Source organism: Halictus rubicundus, chromosome 13, assembly GCF_050948215.1.
Source record: "Halictus rubicundus isolate RS-2024b chromosome 13, iyHalRubi1_principal, whole genome shotgun sequence".
NCBI lineage: Eukaryota > Metazoa > Arthropoda > Insecta > Hymenoptera > Halictidae > Halictus > Halictus rubicundus.
This window is the reverse complement of record NC_135161.1, coordinates 7,821,976-7,842,768: the sequence shown is the minus strand read 5'-3', so window position 1 is coordinate 7,842,768 and position 20,793 is coordinate 7,821,976. Positions and strand designations below refer to the sequence as shown.

Genomic DNA, 20,793 nt, shown 5'->3' with positions numbered 1-20,793 from the left:
AAGATATTCCGCGATTCAAACGTTCTCGATTGGCGCTGCGCAACCACGGTTCGCACGCGACACAAAAGCGTGTGCACGGTGGACGAGACTAGAAACGAGACCTAACCCGACGCAACATTTCGCCCGAACTTTTCAATCGGCACTGGCATGCTCTCTCGCCGCTTCGAACGCGCTCCGCTACAAGTATACGTATATGTATAACCAGCAATGCCAGCGGACCGATATGTATTAGCTCCGTGGACACGCGCAAACACGAACACGAACACGCGCCATCGCGGAATCTACCGATCTACCATAATCTACGCTCCTGCGCGCTCGAGCAGAGTACCGAGGCTGGGCGAATTTATTGCATTCGTGTAGATCAGTTATTTCGGATAACCAAGTCGGCAACCGGCCGCTGTTGCTTGTCGAACGACTATATGCAGGGATAATCGACGCCTCGTTTGCATTCGTTGGGCTCGACGACGTTGTCACTTACGAATTGATGCACGTTCGATCGATCTAATAGATCCTCGCGCGACCACCGACACCGAGATCGCGAGGGAATGCATTCGCATTGAGTCCACGTTTCTTGAACTCCACGCGCAAGCATATACAGTAAGGAGCAAAACTGATTACACACTGTTTGAAACAACATACATTTTTTTAAATTAGATCAAATGACTTGAATGTTATTGAGAAGGATTGGAAGGATTAGTTTATTAGGCGAGGTGTAGAAAATTTTTGAAAGAAATTTGAATTGGTCGGAATTGCAAAAGAAATAGTGAAAGTTGGTTTTTCTCAGCTTTTTTATCTGAGCCTGTATTGAAAATTTAAAGAATGTGTTTGAACAAATAAATTATATCCATGCTGAAAATTTCACCGATATTGGTTAATTCGTTTACGAGTTATAAACGATTAAAAGTGGGAAAATAGCCATTTTTCACGATTTTCGACTAAAAATCGCACTTTCAATCGTTTATAACTCGTAAACGAAGTAACCAAAATCCATGAAATTTTCAGCATGAATATAATTTATTCGAGTCAATAGAACACATTTTTTAAATTTTCAATACAGGCTCAGATAAAAAAGCTGAGAAAAACCAACTTTTACTATTTCTTTACTATTTCTAATAAACTAATACTTCTATCTTCTCAAAAACACTAAAGTTATTTGGACTAATTTGAAAAAAGCTGTTTCAAATAGTGTGTAATCAGTTTTGCTCTTTACTGTAGATTTGTTCTCGCGTTCCTTTGTTGCCACTTTGTTTAACATCGCCCGCTCCCTCCCTCTCTCTCTCTCTCTCTCTCTCTCTCTCTCTCTCTCTTTCTTTCTCGAATCTTGGGATCTACATTTGACTCTGTTCTATAATTTCTAGATACATATACATGTGTATGTATATGTCCATATGTATATATTTATATCGTGTCAAGATTATTTCGATTTCGAGAAAAAAACGTTTGGCATCGGTCCAGCGCGCGGCGAGCAAATGGCGACCGGTATCGGAGATCAAGTTTTAGTAATAAGTCTAAGGTTCGCTGAAATTATCCTGAAATTATCGCGTGTGCAGATTACGATGCAGGAGCGTAGGTACAAGGCTCGGCGCCCAGGTGCCATCGCCGCGGTGACTCACGCGCGCAAGTTACACGTCACGCGATTCTGTTTTATCGTCCGAAATCGAAGATAGTTAGGTAATCGAGAACCTGCTTGAAATCATGCAAATCGACTCGAGAAAAAAGAAAAATATTCTTCGCCTCCTGTGTTTCCTCCTTTTCCACGGTTAACAGGTTAAGACGGTCGTCAATGGTAGGAGATTACGCTTGCGAATCAGATCTACGGCGTTACGTAAGCTCTAATCGTTTCCTGTGCGTACCGTCGTAGTCGGTACGTGTCTATATATATATATATATACGTGTCTGTATATACATATGTATGCCTATACATATATTTGATTTATGCGATTCCACGAACTAGAACGTTCGAAGCGCGCGACAGTTCGCGTGGCTCGGTGGAAATAATTGAAGTTATCGAACAAGAATCACAAGGTTGTTGACGGGAAGCGTGAGTATAGTACGTAGTTGTACGTATTGTACAGGCCGCTTCAAAGAAGGCGGCACGATGTAGAATTTGGACGGGTACACGTTCGAAATCGATGGGTACAGACTCGAATCTCGCACCGGCAATTGTTTGCGCCGCCATCCTGTCGAGATTCGGAGTACTCGCGAACGATTTCCGGAAAACAGATTACGCGACATATTCAACAGATGGCGTGTGAATTATCGCGATATTGGTGAACGAGTGCGCACGCGGATCGTATACATTTATGGCGCGCAACGGTGCATCGAGCGCAATTAGAATCGCGAATGGATATCAATCGGGTTTTCATCTTATTTGCAAAGGTAACGGAGATCCTCCTCGACTCCATTTTTCTCGTGTCTTATTCCGCCGGGGTAGTATCGCGCGTTTATTATTTTTAATAACTTTGTGAACGATCGTTTTGAACTTGGTTCAAACTAGATCAAGTACCTTTACCCGGGTATGTGACATAGCTGGATACCCGGGTACAGCAAAACTACCCGGGTACTCGAGTATCTCCATGAGGTTTCACATCTGGTTACAAATAATTCATGTTTTTGTATGAAATAATAAATATGAAACGATTAATTATTTAAAAATGAAATATGTTTATTTTTGTAGAAAGATACTAAACACGAATTGCTTTGTAAACATTAAGAAAATCTACTATCAACTATTTCATGTAATAATAATAAAAACTATTTCGTGTACTCGGGTATCTCATGGGTAGACTGGGGATTTTATGCGTTTATGGAAAAAATGAGTTGGTGCAATTTAAAACAATAAAGAAATTTAAAGAATCTGAGAATATTGATATATTATTTTATTAAGATCGTTAAAGAAAATAAGTAATCGTAATATGTCTTCTGCTTCTTGCAATTGATCCAAACAATTTTTATTTTGCATAAAGACCCGCAGTGTATTTATGAGATACCCGGGTACTCGGGTAATTTTTGTTTACCCGAATACCTGGATACCTGGTTAATTTTTGTTTACCGGGGTACAGAGTTGGGGAGTAATTAATTATATGAGTATTTAATTACATCTTCAATTACATGAGCAACAGTGGACTATAATTTCAATAAGAAAACGGTTAAATGGTCCAACATATAAAAATTATTGGTTTGAAAGGACAATTACACTGAAGTAATTGTTAGACTCAATTACAATTACAGTAATCGTGTCAAGTAATTGCAATTACTCCCTTCAATTACTGTAATTCTAATTGAGGCTCTCAATTATAGTTACTTCTTGAGGCTAAGTAATTGAAAGTACTTGTAATTTAAATTACCTTGTAATTGTGATTTAAGTCTCAGTAATTAAAATTACGTTGTAATTGCAGTAATCGAATTACAAATACCAAAAAAAAATTGAATAATTGAACAAAAGTCAACCCGGCCGCATTTCCACTCAACAACCTCTTGGGTTAAATAAATAGGTATCAAATAAAATTACAATTACATATAATTGTAATTGGTAATTGCAATTAATTTGGCTCAACCAGTAGTTGTAATTGCGGACCACAATTGCAATTACAGTGATTCATCAAGTAATCGCGATTACCAATTAATTTTATTTCTGCAATTTCAAATTACAGTGATTGGTGAGTAATTGTAATTGTAATTGAAATTACGTTTTGCCCAACTCGGCCCGGGTATCTCATAAGTAGACTGCGGATGCTTATGCAATTTCCAATTTTTATAGACAAATTTTCAGAAAGTGGAATAAAATGAAATCCCATGTTTAATGGGCACAGCATTTGTAGATCCAAAACAAATACAAACCGTATTAAATTCTTTCAAATTTTATGTCATAGCATTTTTTGAAAATTTCCATAACCCGCAAATTGCATAAGGATCCGCAGTCTACTCATAAGTAATAGCTCTATTTGAAACTAGGTGGCGGTTCGAACGCGCCTCGCAGGACACGAAAGCGCGGGAGATCGGTTCGTCTCGTGAAAAATGTCAGGGTAAGTGCGATCAAAAATCGAATATAAATTATGAGACATCGATGCCTGGTAAATAACTATGTATATATATATTGTATATATTGTGTGGATATAGTTGGCCGTGCGTTGTACGAGAGGATAACGAGGGAAGATCGGCGACGCGCGTTTGTCGCGACCGGTCTCCATGACGAGGGTAGCAAACAATCGTTTTCCATAGTTCCGCGAAGGAGCGTCTACCCTGAAACACTGCGAACGATGCCAGAAACTGTGATCTCGCCGAAGAGTCTGTCTTCCCTGAGCAATTCGACCGGCTCGAGGGATGAGGCCTGCCACTTTCCCGATGGAAAAACGCAGCCGCGATGCGTCCGACGGAAATTTCAACCGTTCTCCCAGCTACCAGTAAGATGTCACAGATCCAGCCCCTATTATCGTCCGCCGAGGACTTCCCTAAGACTGACCGGACTCGGATTAGCCGCGATCAATTGCACCGGCTCGATCAACACGGCGAAGAGCTGCCCAGATAATTTAATATGTACGCCGATGTTTCGCATGATCGGCTCCTCCTCCTGCAAGAAGAGCTTGTCGATGCTCGATCTCACTCAGTCCACCATGGACACGGAAAATGGCGATCTTAGGTAAGCCGTGGACGCCATGATTAATCGACTCCACGATCGCTACCAATTTTTACCCTTCGGTGGGCTCCGGCCCGCGTTTAAATGGATAATTATAGGTTAAACATTTTTGAATAGCTACAATGATAAATAATACACGATTATTAGTGTTGAATAGGGTCGCTGTGATTACTCGACTTTTATTTCGAACAGTAGAAGGATTAAAATTTCTTACGACTTGACACTAAACCTACCACCGCCGATCAAAATGACCGGTTACAGATTTTACAATCACTGAAATTATAAAGATGCTTTCGTGGGAAATACATATATTTGGTAGAGCATGTATTATAATACGAACCGCACAAAATCCAAAAAGCCAGTTACTTTTGAGGCTCGGTAGGTTTGGTGTTAATAAACCTGCTAAAAAGAGAAATAATTTCCTGTTTAAATAATCTAAATTCCTACGTCTTGCAATTAGTGGAAACAATTTTGCATAAATATCCGCAGTCTAATTATTATGGGGAATCTACTCTCGGTCTTTCCTCCACCTGCTGCCAATAGCCTTGAAGAGAGCGCGTCCGTTTATCTGTATGGTTTCTCGTGTCGGCCGAGATTAACAAAACAACGTTCCTATTTGTTTAGGTCGGATAGTAGCTCGACCCTGGAGAAGCTCGAGGACAGCGAGAAAGTTTACGAGGGAAACGACGTCGGCCTGGGCGTCGGCATCAAGAACTGGATGGACGGATTCGTGTCGGCGGAGTCCGAGGAAGGGGGCTCGGGATTTTTTCAAAATCCAAGAAAAGCAGCGAGCCTGGTGTGCCGCGTGCTCGTGGTGAACGCGTGGAGGCGCAGGCGCGAGGAGACGCGCTATCTTCGCGGCATCATCGACAATTTGACGCAGAACACGAGACAACTACAGCTGCAGATCTCCGTGTTGCGCCGGCTGATCGACACGGAGAACAACCGTGTCGCTCGGCTGACCTGCGAGACGAACCGCCTCAGACTTCATTTGGACGAGACCGTGAAAGAGCGGGACGCTCTCAAAACGGTAATCCATTCTACGAAGCGTCTGAACGATGTCGAAAAAAATACGATGGACCGCTTTCTATCCGTTGCGAAACGTTGATGCGACGTCGCGAGATTGGACGCTCGCCTCGGCTCGCGTGCTCGAAACACGAGAGTTCAATGACGCGAATCTAACTAGAGGGATGACGCGAGCGAGAAAGAGAGAGAGAGAGAGAGACACGTGTTTCGGGGTCGCTCGATAACAAGGCTTCCGAAAGAACAGAGCTTCCGGACGTTCTCCGAGCCGCGGAGAAGCGGTCCTCGAGGACCGAAGAAAGCTCTAACCTTTCGCGATACTTGCCCGTTCAGATTTAGCGTCGTGTCGCAGCTTCCGTGGAACAATAGCCATGTTATCTTTACCGATTTCTTGTTTCGTCGCTTGTGCCACGCGACAAAGCGTCTCGTGCAGCTGCAACGTAAACGCAGCCAGACGTGGTGGCATCGAAAGGGTGAAGATCCGCGGTGATGTAACCGAGAAGTCGATCGGTTCGCGACTAATAGACAGCTTTATACCGATAGGCGTTGCTCGAGGATTAATTAGCGTGCGCGGTGGACGCGCGAGCTCGGAGCTGGCACCGGTCCAACGGCTAATTGTGAAGCGAAAGAAGGAACTGTATCGCGTCGAGGCGTCGTCGGTCGAAATAGATAAAACCGGGAGTTCTAGATAGTTTTCGCGCGCGCGATACGCGTGCACGTGCATACATACATTACTCTGACAAACTGGGTTACCCTTTTGTTGCAGGAGAAAGAGAAGACGGAGGAGGAGGCGAGGCGGCTGCACGAGGTCGCCGAGGACAGGCTGGTCGCCGTCGAGAACGTGCAGAACGAACTGATCACGGCGCAAAATCAAGTCACCGCGCTCGACGAGCAGATCTCGAGGGACCGCGAGAAGCTGCTCAAGCTGCGAGAAGACAAAAGGATGCTCCTCGAGAAGGTCAGGCCTTCATCGCTGCTTGATTTCTTTCCGTACTTCGGTCGAACCACAGGACTTTTCAGCTCCGGACTGATCTAGAGAGAGAGAGGGAGCTCTGCCATAACGCCTGCCATAACGCCGCCACGAGGGCCGCTGCGAAAATTGATTTCACCGGGGGTGACTCATTGCCGTGCTCGCGGCAGACGAGACCGCGGATAGGGTGAACTCGAGTTCGATGCGAATTTCTATCGCCTTCTACCTTCTAGAAAATGAGTCATGCCCTTCCGAGTTCACGGAACTCGGCCAGAGTTCAATCTCTGGGCGCTAAACGACCCCCCCCCCGTGGGCGTTCGTCCTCTTCTTCCCTGTCGCCCGCGGCTCAAGGATGGCCAATTGAGATCGGTGATTCGCTGGATGAATACATCAGGGGTTGTACGTACACGAGCGCGGCCACGTTGAGTCACGTGTACCTTCGACCATCGGTGACTCAATCTCTTACGGCATTCGTTCGGTACTTGGAAAAGGGATCGATGCCGTTGACCCATTTAGTTTCCATTTATCAGAGATCACCGACGAAAATCGCGGGAATCGAGAATGTTGCCGTTTCGCAAACTCGAAAGCCTGCAGATTGCTCGAGCATTCCGTGTCGTTTATCTCGACGATTTATCGACCGTTCCGCAGAATTTATACGCAGGAGCAACGCCGATACTCGGAATTTGAATCTAGGGGTGCACAAACACACGCACACACACGTTACCATGTCAAGTGAAAACGAGTAGAGCCATTTCTCGATATATGTCGCCGGGGGCTGGATGATAAACGTCGCGGAATTATCCCCACTACCGCGGGGTATACCAGGTATGTAAATATGAAACCGGAATTTTTGTATAGAAAAGACACGTTTATTGTATGAAAACGATACAAAATATTTTATTCGAAGTATTGCCCATCGGTAGCTACACATTTTTCCCATTTCTCTGACAATTTGTTGATGCCACGCCGAAAAAACTGAACCTTTTTTGATGCAAACCAGTCATCGAGCCATTTTCGTTCATTTTCATAAGATGCGAAGCGCTGCTCGGATAGTGCGTGTCCCATCGATGCAAATAAGTGATAATCCTGAAGTAAAATCACTTTGTGTTGCCTTTTTTGATATTCCGTTGTCGTTTTTCACGCAAAGCTTGATTCAAATCGATCATTTGTTGTCGGTAGCGTTCAGTATTAACGGTTTCGCCAGGTTTTAGCAGCTCATAATGGATGATGCCCTTCTGATCCTACCAAACACAGAGCATTGTCTTCCGTCCATAGCGATTTGGCCTTGCAGCCGATGTCGATGGTTCGCCTGGAGTTACCCATGATCTCCTACGCGTAGGATTCTCGAAATATATCCACTTCTCATCGCCAGTAACAATTCGATGGAGAAATGACTTTCTTTTGTACCTGGCGAGCAGCATTTCACAAGTGGTTTTTCGGTTTTCCTGCTGTCTTTCACTCGGTTCATGTGGAACCCATTTTCCCAACTTCTGAATCGTTCCCATGGCTTTCAAACGTATCGAGGCGGCTTCTCGTGTCACATTTAATTGATCCGCGAGTTGTTGTTGCGTTCGAGCATCATCCTCATCCAACAATGCTCGCGAATCGCTGTCTTCGAACTTTTTCGGTGGTCTTCCACGTTCCTCGTTCGCCACACAAAAATCGCCATTTTTGAATTTTTTAAACCACTCGAAGCACTGTGATTTACCAAGAGCATGCTCGCCGTAAGCTTCGACAAGCGTTCTATGCGATTCTGCAGCAGTTCTCTTCAAATGGAAACAGAAAATCAATGCTGCCCGCAAATCGTAGTTTCCAGGCACAAAATTCGACACGTTTGACGCTATTAAAAACTATGCTGCTGTATAAAACTTGTACGGTTGTGAGTTGAAAATCTTTACCAGATGTCAAAACAAGAAAACGGCGTCAGTGACGCGGTTTGAAGGTAACTACATTGACAGCTAGAACCACCTATGGGCAAATTCCGGTTTCATCTTTACAGACCTGGTACATCACTTAGCTCGGGTATGTCTCCTGGACGATACGCGACCCGTGTCGTGGACATGTATCGAGAATTCACTGTAACTCGACATTCTCAGAGTGTGAGCCATATGTACATGCATTATTATGTCCTCCGTATGTAACGTGATAGCGCGTGATTTCAGGGTGACGCGATGGTAAATGTAAACCGTTCGCTCAGGTGACAGCGGGCGAGACTTTGGCGACGGAAAGGGGTGCGAGGGCGGAGAAAGCCGAATCAATTGCCGAGGAGCTGCAGCTGAAACTGACCACGCAAACCGTTCTGGCGGAAACGACGCAGCAGCAGATGCAGCGATACATAAAGTAATTTCTCCGAAAGGTCAAGGTCGATGGGCTCGGTGCTAAGTACAACGGACCGCGCGTTCTTAGGGAGTTGAAGATCAAAGAGGAGGAGAAGGCCAGGCTGGAGAGTCGGTTGGAGAACAGCGAGAAAGCAGAGAAGTCTCTGTATTTGCGAGTGGCCTGTTTGGAGTCCCAGCTGAACGACCGCGAGACGATCCTGAGAACCGTCGAGTCGACCTGTAAATCGCAGCTGTACGTTCATCGAATTGTCAACGACACGCGGGGAAAGAGACGACTTCCGGTTAACGTCTCGATATGCGTTCCAGACTGGAGCTGAACGAGCTCAGGGATCGTCTGATAAGACAGTCCCAGGATGGGGGTTGGAGCAGCAGAATGTTGCAAATCGCCGGCACGGTCGTACGCGCCCCAGGTGCCATTCTGAGGAGTTTGTTGTCCACCACGGGACCGGTGCTGACCTCTTAAAGGTAGTTATAGTTTAGGATGACGGGAACATGTTCCGCTTCTCTTTCAAGATACGAATTCCAGGTGTAATCGCCTGTGCCCGAGCTTCCAAGTCGGAACGGGACGTTTCTCGAAGTGGAACTTCGACGTCTGGGACGACCACGGTTGTTCAAAGATGGCGGAAGAGCGTCGAGGAGAGAGAGAGAGAGAGAAAGAGGATCGAGGAGGATCGCGAAAGATCGCGCGCGCGAGTTTCGTTACATTGGCGTTTTCTTTTTTTTTTTTACCTCAGACTTTAGGATGATTTATTTTTGTAACTTTTTTTTCTTTTCTTTTTTTTTTTGGTAACATATTCGGATACCAGAAGCTTCACGGAAAACGTAAGCGAGGCGAGTTTGGATGAAATAAATATCGACTGGTTGTGTGCTTTTTCAAATCTATATTTTACACTTTTTTCTGATGTAACATGACAGAGCGTTGAAAATAAGGTACCGTCAGCATCGCCGTGCATTAAATAACAACCGAACCGTTTCTCGATTTGAGCCGCAAATCGACAACAAACACATTTACATAACCGGTAAACATGTATATACATGCGATCGTCGCCGTTTTACATAACGTCTACGCGTTTCACGCTACTGATAGAAACTAAAAAGCCATACATATATGTATATATATATATACACATTCTATATATATGTATATATATATAATGTATGTATATATAACAGGGCGCGATGCCCACGGTATATTATTTTTCCAAAACGCGTCATCACGAACAGGTCGGTCAAGTCTAAGTAAACTCACGGAGTGACGCGAACGAGTACGCCCGTGTTCTGATCACAATTCTCATTATTGTGTACTTAGATACGAGATAAAATTACGACTCCACGGTTCGTTCGGTAACAATAGTAATCGTCGCGACGCCTCTCGCCGATCGTGGTTGATCGGGGCACGAAATTCCACTGGAAAAATTCGTTCGTTATCACAAAGTCGTTTTCGTGTTCGAGCATGTACGATCGCTGGAGATAACGCCGGTGCGCGCGCGTTGCGTGGTACTCGCTAGTCGACCTAAGGTATTTCATCGCTACCGTTCAACAAGATTGCAACCAGAGAAAAGGAAAAACGAGGAAAGAAACACGGTGCCGGCGAAGATACGTGGAAGTCCGTTCTACTATTAAAACGCGCGCTAAGTCGAGACGACGTCGCGCGTCTCGTCTACGGTGAAAGAAGCCTAAGTTAGTCGTCCCTCGCGTTTCGTTCGGATCATGCGTATCGCTCGGTCGCGTGTATCATTCGGCCACCCGAATGATACTGTGTTTCCAGCACGGTGTCATGCGCGTGATATGAAAGAGGTGTTCCGGAGGGCCACGAGGCACGCCCTCGAGATCTCGAATGAGGATTTTTCGCGTCCTCGACCGATCGTCGAAGAACGCTCGCAAGACTGTACAGGCGAACTCTACTCTCGTCTATTTCAGGCAACTACAAAAAGAACTTGCTCGGATCCGTTTCAAACATATTCCCCATGTAACCTGTTAACCGGGAAAGAAGATGCGCTAATCTCGTTCATCGTTCGCCTACGCTCCTCTATCAGACGGCTTTCCAAAGACTCTCGAGTACTCTAATTTCTGAGCTGAACTACTGTTCCCTCTAGCAGATAAGATCATCGGTCTACGGTGGTTATTCGCAACGGGTCCTCGTGGTAGAAAAGTCCGGGGTGCCGGTTAACAGGTAGCAACGCGTAGCAACGTCATCTAACACGTTAAACTACTACTCGTCTCGATGGATCCAGCGACGCAGATGTTTGTTCTCTGTTTTATAAAAACCGCGCCGCGGCCCAAGAGTAAAAATATCGTTATACCGTCGTTTCATGGTTTCGAACGATTCGATTGTTCACCGATAGTTCTCCGGGCGGAACGGAAAATTCGAACAAGTTCCCGGCGGTTTGTTTCTCCGGGCGTATCAAAATGTTTGCGACGGGTTCCCCTCTATTTCGCGCACTCGACGGACACGCGAGTGAAAAAGAGCGTCACGTCTCGGGGTCGCAACTCTGGTTACTAAACGAGGAAGTAATCGACAAATAAATAATCGCTTTTTCTTTCTGTTTTAATGATCATCGCGTTTGCGGGTTCAGACTAGAAACGATCGAACGTTGGATCTTCTCTTCCTTTAGATCATGCCGAAGCCTTCGGTGCCCTCGCTGATCGCCAATAGCAGAGCTCTCTCGAAGTGATCGTAGCACTCGTAGTCCGGTAAGCAGAGTTGATTGAAGCTGCAAAAACGGGTTAAAAAGAATTTTAACAATTCCCGCATCTTTGGAGGGCCGGTTTAAGGTACACCATCTGCACAGACACGGAGTGCATTCGGTCTTTAACATGTTCACCGCCTCTATTTGTTTCGCTTCACTGTTAAAATGTTTTACTAAATGCACCTTCGCGAAATGTTAAAACTATTTAACAGTACACCGTTTAACAGTTCAACATTGTACTGTGTGCAATGACTTTAAATAGTAACGTGTATCACATTCATTTTACAGTGCTTTACACTATATATGTCCCAAATGCCTAGCCGATAAAAGTCGCAGAATTACAAGGGGTCAAGAAGCTTGAGAGACCTCGGTAAACTCTACAGCTTTGCTATCATTTTGTACATTCGGCGTGAATCAAAGAAGAGCATCTCCTGGCCGATATATGTTCCTGGCTAGACCCGTGTCTTGGACATATATCGAGTAAACACTGTACTGTGTTTTAAGTAAATTGCTAGATTGCGAAAAGACATTATTAAAGCAATATTATTACTGCGGATCTTCGTGCAGGATAAAAATTGTTTCTGTCAATTGTAATTCACAGGGACCAATCAGGAATTTAAACAGTCGTAACAAGTTGCAAGCAATGTCTCTGATATTCTCAAGTTCTTCAAGTTTCATCACTTCCATCATAAATGCATAAATTCCGTGGTCCGATTATTATACTGAAACTGGACCGTTCCGTGTCTACGCGGACAGTGTAAACGGGCCACTATCCGTTTAACGGCTGTTTGCGGATCGTTTTCTGGAATCTAAATTGGTTCGGGAGTCGATCGTACGGTCGTTAAACGGACACCGACCGTAGCCCCGTGTTTGTTAGCCGGGAGACGCTGGCGTACCATGTGTGCGCTGTGGGCAAGTTGGCGAAAGTCGGCGCAGCCGTGATCTGAAACCGCGGGCTCAACTGTTGGAACCCGCCGGGCGGTAATTGCGAGCAGCCCGTGGTGAACTGCAGCAGCCGGGCCATTTCCTCTTGGGTGAAGTTGCTGACCGCGGTCCAGAACCAGTCCAGAACGCGCAGGAACTCCGGGGAGCTTCCGTTCGCGATGTGGTGCGCCCGTAAATCCTCCACGCTGTACTCGCCGGTCCCGCACAGCAACAGCTGCGCGACGGATCAAAGATGTAAAACAATTAAAACAAGACAAGGACGTAGAACAATTTTTCTTTCATGAGCGTCGTTCGCACCTCGAGCTCGTTCTCGTCGAAGATGCCCAGTAGATTGTCAGGGATCAGCTCGTTCAGGCCGCGCAGGAAGTGCTCGACCTCGTTCCTGATGGAACTGGCGAGCCTGTGCTGCGCCAACGCGTCCAAATACCGCAGCTTCGTTTCGTTGACTACGCGGATCTTGCTGCCGCCTGGGATTAGTTCGGCTACCTGTTCGGAACGGAGGTGGGCTGATTAATTTGGCTCGACAGCCTCCAATTGGACACGTTCGATACCACCATTTGTTTCACTGTCTACCTTCACTGTTACTAGTTCAACAAAGGTAACTCGTGAAGTCTCTGAATACTGTACACTGCAACTTTAACACTAGGTTTACGGAGCACTAAAAGTGACTATTTCACATCACTTTATAAAAATAACAAGAGCGTGTGCTGCCCAAATTTTTAGCCATTTTTTTAAATAACATATACCCAAAGAAACAAATTTGTTGAATAATTCCTCATGGATGTATCTTTAGAATGTTAATAATTGTAAATGAAAAAGATTAGAACCTGTTATTTTGACGGGTCCCCCGTAAACCTAGTGTTAAAGAGCAGAGTGTATAAAATTAATTTCACTAGCTAAATTAAATTGCAAATTGCAAAATTCTGTGCGTCACATGCGTGTGGCGGTGGTAGCGAACGTGTTAACCACTCGGGCTGAATCTGAGGAATATTTCCGTAGGTCTAAATTAGGCCTGTCCAACATCCTTGTGACGGGCCACACGGTCCCCACCATCTATTCGTTCCCCCATAGGCTCCTCCTTACGTTATAATATACCATAAGCGTAGGATCCACGATGGAAAGAAATGCTATGCTCTTGTCACGATACGACCGTGTCAAATAGTGGGGCAACGTCATTTCCCACCTCAGCGGAATGAAGAAGTGGGAGAACGGGCCAACTGTGGCCCACGGGCCACGGGTTGGACAGGCCAGGTCTAAATCATCATAATCAAGTAGCTAGGGGTGCTCGCACCTTCAGCAGTTGACCGTCCTTGTCGTATTCCTCCTCCACAAAGTACAGCTCCATCTCCTCCACGTCGTTCTCGAGGATGTACTTTATCTTGCTCAGGTAGAGATCCGGATCGTCTTGCTCGAAATACTGTGGGGCGTAGAGATTGCAAATGAGGATCGCTCAGGAGTGTAGCAGATGGAATGTCGTACCTTGTAATGGACTCTGAGGCCGATGATCTGCGCGAGGAAGGACCTGGTGAATCTCGCGCGCACCAGTTGGCGGTAGAAACCACCGAGGGCGGACTCGAACAGGCATTTGCCGACTATGCGACCCGCGAACTCGTAGTGCTTCAGCTTGAGATGCGGTGGCCTCTTGTTGTTCGGGTGGACCAAGGCCTGCGGGGACTCTCCGAAGCAAGCGAACAGCCCGTTTCCAGGATCGAACAGCGCCGCGCAAATCAACTCGAACCATTCTCGTCTGACTCCGCCCCAGTCGACGCCCTGTTCTCCTTGGAAGGTGATCTCGAAATTCCTGCACCAATCGCTCACGGAGAATCCCTTGGTGACTTTCATGGACTGCACGGAAAACGGGATCATCGAAACCAGAACATCGGTGAGAATTCGAACGTACTTTACCAACCCCTTCGCGTCATATCGCGGGGAGTTTAATCCCTCATCATGTTTAGAAACCAGAGTGGATTGTGACGGGTTGGGCTCGTCGATTTTTGAAACTATTTGTGACGTTTCTCCTGGCAGAAATTTCTTATGAATCTATACTTTGCTATGTTTCACTAATTCTCAAGCTGGGACTTGAAATCGGCATGACACCGGTATTTTACATTTCTATAGAAGTCCCTGGCCTCAAGTAAAGGAGGCAGATCATTGGTCCAGCAGAGAAGTAATTTGTGCTTCTATCTTTTCAGAAATTCTGCGAGATCAGCTACCTAGGCCCAGCAACTGGAGAGTGTTCGCGAAGGGGTTGACAAAAGAGTCTCTTCACTGGAGATTTACCGATTCCAGCAGCTTGTCCCGCTGGACCTTCATCGCGAGCTTCTCGTGGTAGTGTTTTTGATGGTGCTTCCGCACCTCGTGGTAGAAGAAGTCTTGCTTGTCGGCGAACGTCTCGCTTCCGCCAATGTTCTTCAGTAGGAACAACGTGAAGGTAGCAGCTATGATGTCTCTATAGAGGGAGATTAGCTCGACCGGCGGCTGGCATCCGTCGTCGATAGAGAACGAGTCGTAGCCGTCGTATTGGTTGCTCGAGCAATTAAAGTGGAACTGAAAGAGACACCACGTGTACATGTACAATGTCGAATCATTGATCTATGGATCTGGAGGGGCGGTTTCTCTCGAATCGGTCACCTTGGTCGACGGGCAGAGCCTGAACGTGACCAGTCTCTTCGGTATTATTCGCAGCAAGTACTCTTTGATCGTCAGCTGTTTCGGCGAGATGAAGCAGACCACCTTCTTCGGCTTGGAGAACCGCTCGCCCTGCATGCCCAACAGCTTCGCCGCGTAGCAGATGTCTGGGTCCTTCGAGGCCACGTTGCTGTGCACCATCCTCGCGACATCGCCTGCAACCGCCAGTCAAATAAACTTCAATCGAACCGACGAGTTTTTAGCACGTTCGCTACCACCGTCACAGATAAGCGACGTTCAAACATCTCGCACTGTACTTAACCTCTTCAGCACTGTACGCCATTATAGTGGCTACCGTGGAAAGCATCAGTTTGAAGGGTAACGCCACTATAGCGACTTTTGTGCCATCCCAGGTGCGCCGTACCTGGGAGATAGATTTGCGGACAAGCGCGCCGTGCTTAAGAGGTTAGAGGACGGTGCTGGTAGCGAACGTGCTAAGGCAGGGTTCGAAATGGAGAGGCCTCGTACTCTCGAGTACAATGATGTCGAAGTCGCCGTTGTGCAGTTGTAGGCCGGACAGGCTGACGGTCGCGTGGTAGCAGCCGCCCTTCGGGAAGCTGACTTTCACGCGGATTCTCTGGTTCGGGGAGTCGTAGTCCAGCTGCACGCTGCAGTTGGTCACGTTCGACTTGTCCATGTTATTACCGATCTGCTAAAAAACAACGAGATTCATTGTCGTTCGAGAAACTAGGTCTCGACGGAACTACACGATTTGGCGACTCTGTCGTGTGCGGCTTGCCTGAGTGATGTTGACTCGGTAGCCCTCCGTGGGCTTGTCCCCGGGCCCGAATATACACAGATTGTCGTACTCGTCCCGCGGCTCTATCGTCATGCTGTGCGGGATCCCGGCTGTACAGACCACCGTGGAACTCTGTCGAACGAAGATGGTCTTGTTTGGATCCGGAGGGCCTGGAACGAAGCAGACAGTATTTCTATTTTATTTTTTATTTGTTTGTTCTTGCCTCTCGGCTGTGAACTCCTGGTATCCTCTCTATTCTACATTTCCTCCCTTCTATCTCTCCCATATTGTCTATACTATCTCTATCTTAATATTAGACCCCCTGGTAACTGTCCATGTACTCCTCGAAGAAGGTCCACTGCATCAGCACTCTTTGGCTTTTGCAAAGCTGGGAGTATTTCTAGTTTGTGTTTTATTTATTTGATAGTTCTTGCCTCTCAGCTTTGAACTTGGGGCATCCTCTCTCTTTTACATTTCCCCCTTCTATCTCTCACCCATATTGCCTATACTATCTCTATCTTAATATTAGACCCCCGGTAACTGTCCATATACTCCTGGAAGAAGTTCCACTGCATCAGCACTCTTTGGCTTTTGCAAAGTTGGGAGTATTTCTAGTTTGTGTTTTATTTATTAGATAGTTCTTCCCTCTCGGCTTTGAACTCGAGGCATCCTCTCTACACACCTATCTCTATCTTAATATAGACCCCCAGCTAACTGTCCTTATACCCTTCTGCCACTGCACCAGCCACTCTTTGGCTTTTGCAAGGCGACGGTACTTAACTGTTCATTTAAAATAAAATGTTCGCCGTTAATTTAACGTGTTTTCTAATAAAGGGAAGCACGGTGAGCCAGCATACCGGGTAGGAAATTCTTAAGAAACGGACTGCCGCGCACGTGGCAGGTCCCTATCAGCACGGCTATTCGATATTGTCCAGCATGGCGGACGGTGAACTTGACGACCGCGGTGTTCGCAGCCATCGGATCGGTGCCTCCCAACTCTATCAGGGTGGCGACCCTCCGGGAGCCCTCGGTGACGTCCACTATCAGGTTGTCCTTGTCGCAGATCGGGTACGGCTGACCGTTCCGTTGGTAAAACTGAAGAGGAATGTACACCGGTTCGAAAAATGGAACGTCTGCTACGTACTGAGAGAGACTAGTCAACGGGAAAGGTACCTTGACGGTGAACGTCATCGTCTCGCCGACCAGCTGCGGCTCGTTCCATTTGAAGTGGACTAGGCAGTTCCTGGGCAGTAGATACTTGCCGGTGACGTATTGCAGCAGGGTGCGCTTGGCTTCCGGTGCCAGGGCAGGCTGTGTCATGGCAGCCAGGATCACCAGGCCCGCCATCGACACGGACACCACCAGCATTCCACCTGACCGAGCGTACCAAACACGAATAATCGCATGCAAGATCATCGCAGGATCGTCGATCAATGCCCGACCAAACGGATAATGGGATGGGATCATATATACTTCAAGCCAATTTCAACAACCAAGTTTCGTTTCATGGGTTTCGATTACCGCTCAGAAACGGACGAGTTTCAACGAGTATACCTGCTATGTGATTCTAGAGTGTGTACGTGTAAGTTGGAGAACGTATTTGTAAGTAGTTCGAACCTTTTATGAGTACATAAACTCTGACAAAATTTACTTATTTTATCTGGGATCGAGTCTACAGTGATTTCTCTATATATGTCGCCAAGGCCTGGACGATGTGTTGTTGACATATATCGAGAATCCACTGTACTTGAAAGTATTTCCTTCTAAGTACTCGTGAAACATTCGAAATTACACGTGACATACATGATCCCATCTCGAAATAACAAGCTACCCCATGTCCAGGCGTGTTGGTGTTGGCTGTTCTTGACAACGGCGCTCCAGAGATCAGCCTTGAGCGTCTCTAGATCCTCCTTGGACGTGGGCAATGTCTGTCTGGCTTCTCTCCATCGCGGCAGATCCTTGCCAAGAGCGGCCCGTGCCGCATTATCCTCCACCCAGTACACATCCTCCAAAGACATCACCTCCATTTGCATCAGCCTGCGAGAAATTCGGAAAATTGATTCGGTAGCAACGGGAGAGGAAGAGAGGGAGCATGGTTCCGGTGAAGAGGATGATCGCTCACTTTTGGTAGTAGTTGTGCAGGCCATGGTCCTGCAGCCACTCGAGCAGGACCAGCCTCTGCAGCAGCTGGCGCGCGGCGCGTTGCAGGCGTTCTTCATCCTGCGCCGGAAGTTCCGGCAGCGCGTCGACGTCGCCGCAGCTGGCGAGTGACGAGATGCCTGAACAAAAAACACAGAACGCGCGTTCGATTTCAAAATTCAACGAATCGTTATCTCGTCGTTTTTTCCAATTAGCGACCGGGACTCGCGAACAGATAACGGGCCGCGTTCTATCTCCGGTCGAAAACGGGAAGCGTTTCAGATAAATCGTAACCGTCGTTTCTGCGTGCTTCCGCTTTCTCACTCGCCATTCTGTCGGCCGTCGCGGAAACGTCGAGCCGCAAAAATGTGCTCCAGGTCGATCATCGTTCTCCTGTGCGTCGCCAAGTGTATCGGAGTCGTGCTCGCCATATGCACCGCCAGTAAATACGAAGGAGGTGAGAGGCCGCGGGGTTTTTTAATCGAAGGGGAGCTTCTCCCAGACGAGTAGACTGCGGATCTTCGTGCAAAAGAAATATTTTCTACGGCGCTTCCAAGAAACGGGGAAGGAAGACATACACAAGCTCATGAAAGTATTGGAAAGGTCCTAGAAACTGTATAACTTTTTTTTAATTGGATCAAGTGAGCTGACTCTTTTTGAGCACTTAGAAGAATTGGCTTTTCAAATGATGTGCAAAACAGATTTTGAAAAAATTGCACTTGGTAAGAATTACATGAGAAAATAAAAATGGTACTTTTGACAACTTCTTTATTCGAACCTGTAATGAAGATTTAAAATGTGCGTTTTGTAGATCTATGTTAGTTATACGTATGCTGAAAATTTCATCGAATTCGATTAATATACGCACCAGCTACAAGTTGTTAATATCGGTAAAAATCATAGTTTTTATTATTATCGTGCCGTTTTTATCTGCGTCAACCGATTCCAGTGAAATTTTCAGTATGCGTACAACTAACATAGATCAACAAATCGCATACTTTAAATTTTCATTACACGCTTAAATAAAAACGTTATGGAAAGTGCCTCTCTTATTTGCTCTTATAATTCTACAGATTCTAACATCGTTCTATGCGTGCCGTTTTTACCTGCATCAACGGATTTCGATGAAATTTTGAGTATACGTATAACTAACATAGATCTACAAAATGCATATTTTAAATTTTCATCACAGGCTCGAATAAAAATTTGTAAAAAGTGCCATTTTTATGTTCTCGTGTAATTCTTACCAGTTGCAAGTTTTTCAAAATCTTTTTCGCACGTCATTCTGTAAACCAATTCTGCTAATTGCCCACAAAAGGTCAAGTTGTTTGACCCAATTTAAAAAAAGTTATACTGTTTTTAAGACCTCTCCAATACTTTTGTGAGCCCGTATAGGTGTCTCCTGCATCTCGCAGCGAACGCAGATAATTTTTCTCTCGCACAAAGATCCCGCAGTCTAGCAAATAGTTCCCAAGAAACTGCAAGCTACGATTGGTCGTTCGTTTCCGTAGAATTCGGCGATCGCGTTCAATGCCAGAACGCCACACTGGCTGCTTTGGCGAACGCGACGTCTTCGAACGTCGTGGCAGCGATGATCTTCCGGTCCGCACTCGGTCAGATTCCTCGAGGAGCTTTCCTCCAGTTCGCGATGAGCCTGAAGTCCCTGAACATCCACCAGTGTCGGATCAGAGACATCCACGAGGGGGCTTTCTCCGGGCTGGCCAACTTGAGGAAGCTGAGTCTGCCTAACAACAACATCTCGGAGGTGAAGGTGGACTGGTTCAAGGACACGGTGTACCTGGAGCAGCTGGACCTGTCCTACAACCGAATCGCGAGCCTGAACCCGGCCATATTCTCGAAGATGTTGCTTCTGAAGCGTCTGGACGTTAGTCAGAACCGTATGACCTGCTTCGACTACGCGAGCCTGCCCGGGGGCATCGACAAGGTCTACTTCTTCGGGAACCCGTTGACCTTCCAGTGTCGAGGAAAGGTAAGAGGAAAATCCGCGCGGATTCGGTTGGCCCCGTGAACCAGATTCGCCGGGACCGAAGTCCAAGTTCTCTGTTCCACGACGTCCTCGTTTTCTATGCGTCTCGGGTAACCTTTGCGTATCGATTTCGAAACGTCGCAGCTAACGTTGTGGATGCGGGACCACGGGGTGAGCTACGCGTCCGAGACCGGCGAAAAGGAGAGAGCATGGTTGGACAAACTGCTCTGGCTCTGCGCCATCGACGACCCGGTCATCGCCGGATCCGAGCTGTCCATGAAGGAGTGCGTGCTCTTCAACCTGTACCAACAACTTCGGACCGGTTTGGTCTCCGCGGAGTCCTACCCCTTGCCTCTGAACAGCCAGACCGCGGACGCGATAAATAGTTTGATGCACTGCGTGGTCAATCAAGCCGAGAAGGACCAAGCTGCCACCAACGGCCGCATCATCTCCGACTTACTGCTGTACCTGTACCGAGCTAAGTCCGCCTGAGACTCTTCCAAACTTTCAGAAAATTATTTTAGCTTTTAATGGGTTCATCGGGTTTATTGTATTCGATTCCTGCGTGGTTCTATGGAATAAATAAACTCGTGCACGATAGGCACCACGGAGTAGCGGAAACATGATGATTGTCCAG

General features: G+C 46.6%; 3 protein-coding genes across 6 annotated transcripts in view; 2 read left to right on the top strand and 1 right to left on the bottom strand.

The window, feature by feature from the left end:
- The first annotated feature begins 1,986 nt into the window (after positions 1–1,986).
- On the top strand, positions 1,987–10,052 carry LOC143360695 (uncharacterized). Its single transcript, XM_076799793.1, has 9 exons — positions 1,987–2,041; positions 3,955–4,025; positions 4,120–4,639; positions 5,261–5,666; positions 6,426–6,617; positions 8,827–8,969; positions 9,036–9,200; positions 9,275–9,433; positions 9,482–10,052. The coding sequence occupies exons 3-8, from the start codon at positions 4,260–4,262 to the stop codon at positions 9,429–9,431; spliced, it is 1,443 nt and encodes a 480-aa protein (XP_076655908.1). The 5' UTR covers positions 1,987–2,041; positions 3,955–4,025; positions 4,120–4,259; the 3' UTR covers positions 9,432–9,433; positions 9,482–10,052.
- Positions 9,830–20,793, bottom strand: part of LOC143360686 (apoptosis-resistant E3 ubiquitin protein ligase 1-like) — a 31,066-nt gene continuing 20,102 nt past the window's right edge. For all 4 annotated transcript variants that reach the window (XM_076799762.1, XM_076799765.1, XM_076799766.1 and 1 more), the window contains exons 4-16: positions 18,153–18,309; positions 17,862–18,067; positions 17,204–17,403; positions 16,888–17,125; positions 16,031–16,200; positions 15,760–15,940; positions 15,235–15,446; positions 14,884–15,150; positions 14,083–14,448; positions 13,895–14,020; positions 12,901–13,089; positions 12,555–12,817; positions 9,830–11,682 (exon numbers count right to left, since the gene is read on the bottom strand). In XM_076799762.1, coding sequence (XP_076655877.1) covers positions 11,580–11,682; positions 12,555–12,817; positions 12,901–13,089; positions 13,895–14,020; positions 14,083–14,448; positions 14,884–15,150; positions 15,235–15,446; positions 15,760–15,940; positions 16,031–16,200; positions 16,888–17,125; positions 17,204–17,403; positions 17,862–18,067; positions 18,153–18,309 — 2,678 coding nt within the window. In that variant the 3' untranslated portion in view covers positions 9,830–11,579. The remainder of the gene's footprint in view (positions 11,683–12,554; positions 12,818–12,900; positions 13,090–13,894; positions 14,021–14,082; positions 14,449–14,883; positions 15,151–15,234; positions 15,447–15,759; positions 15,941–16,030; positions 16,201–16,887; positions 17,126–17,203; positions 17,404–17,861; positions 18,068–18,152; positions 18,310–20,793) is intronic.
- LOC143360701 (uncharacterized) lies at positions 18,336–20,760 on the top strand. Its single transcript, XM_076799800.1, has 3 exons — positions 18,336–18,626; positions 19,681–20,159; positions 20,301–20,760. The coding sequence occupies exons 1-3, from the start codon at positions 18,536–18,538 to the stop codon at positions 20,646–20,648; spliced, it is 918 nt and encodes a 305-aa protein (XP_076655915.1). The 5' UTR covers positions 18,336–18,535; the 3' UTR covers positions 20,649–20,760.

Bases quoted from the DNA above. Each gene is read 5' to 3' on its own strand.
- LOC143360695 (XM_076799793.1), top strand. From the start codon at position 4,260: ATGCCAGAAACTGTGATCTCGCCGAAGAGTCTGTCTTCCCTGAGCAAT. The intron at 8,970-9,035 runs GTAATTTCTCCG...GCGCGTTCTTAG, and splicing joins CAGATGCAGCGATACATAAA to GGAGTTGAAGATCAAAGAGG. The intron at 9,201-9,274 runs GTACGTTCATCG...TATGCGTTCCAG, and splicing joins TCGACCTGTAAATCGCAGCT to ACTGGAGCTGAACGAGCTCA.
- LOC143360701 (XM_076799800.1), top strand. From the start codon at position 18,536: ATGTGCTCCAGGTCGATCATCGTTCTCCTGTGCGTCGCCAAGTGTATC. The intron at 18,627-19,680 runs GTGAGAGGCCGC...TCGTTTCCGTAG, and splicing joins CGCCAGTAAATACGAAGGAG to AATTCGGCGATCGCGTTCAA. The intron at 20,160-20,300 runs GTAAGAGGAAAA...GAAACGTCGCAG, and splicing joins CCTTCCAGTGTCGAGGAAAG to CTAACGTTGTGGATGCGGGA.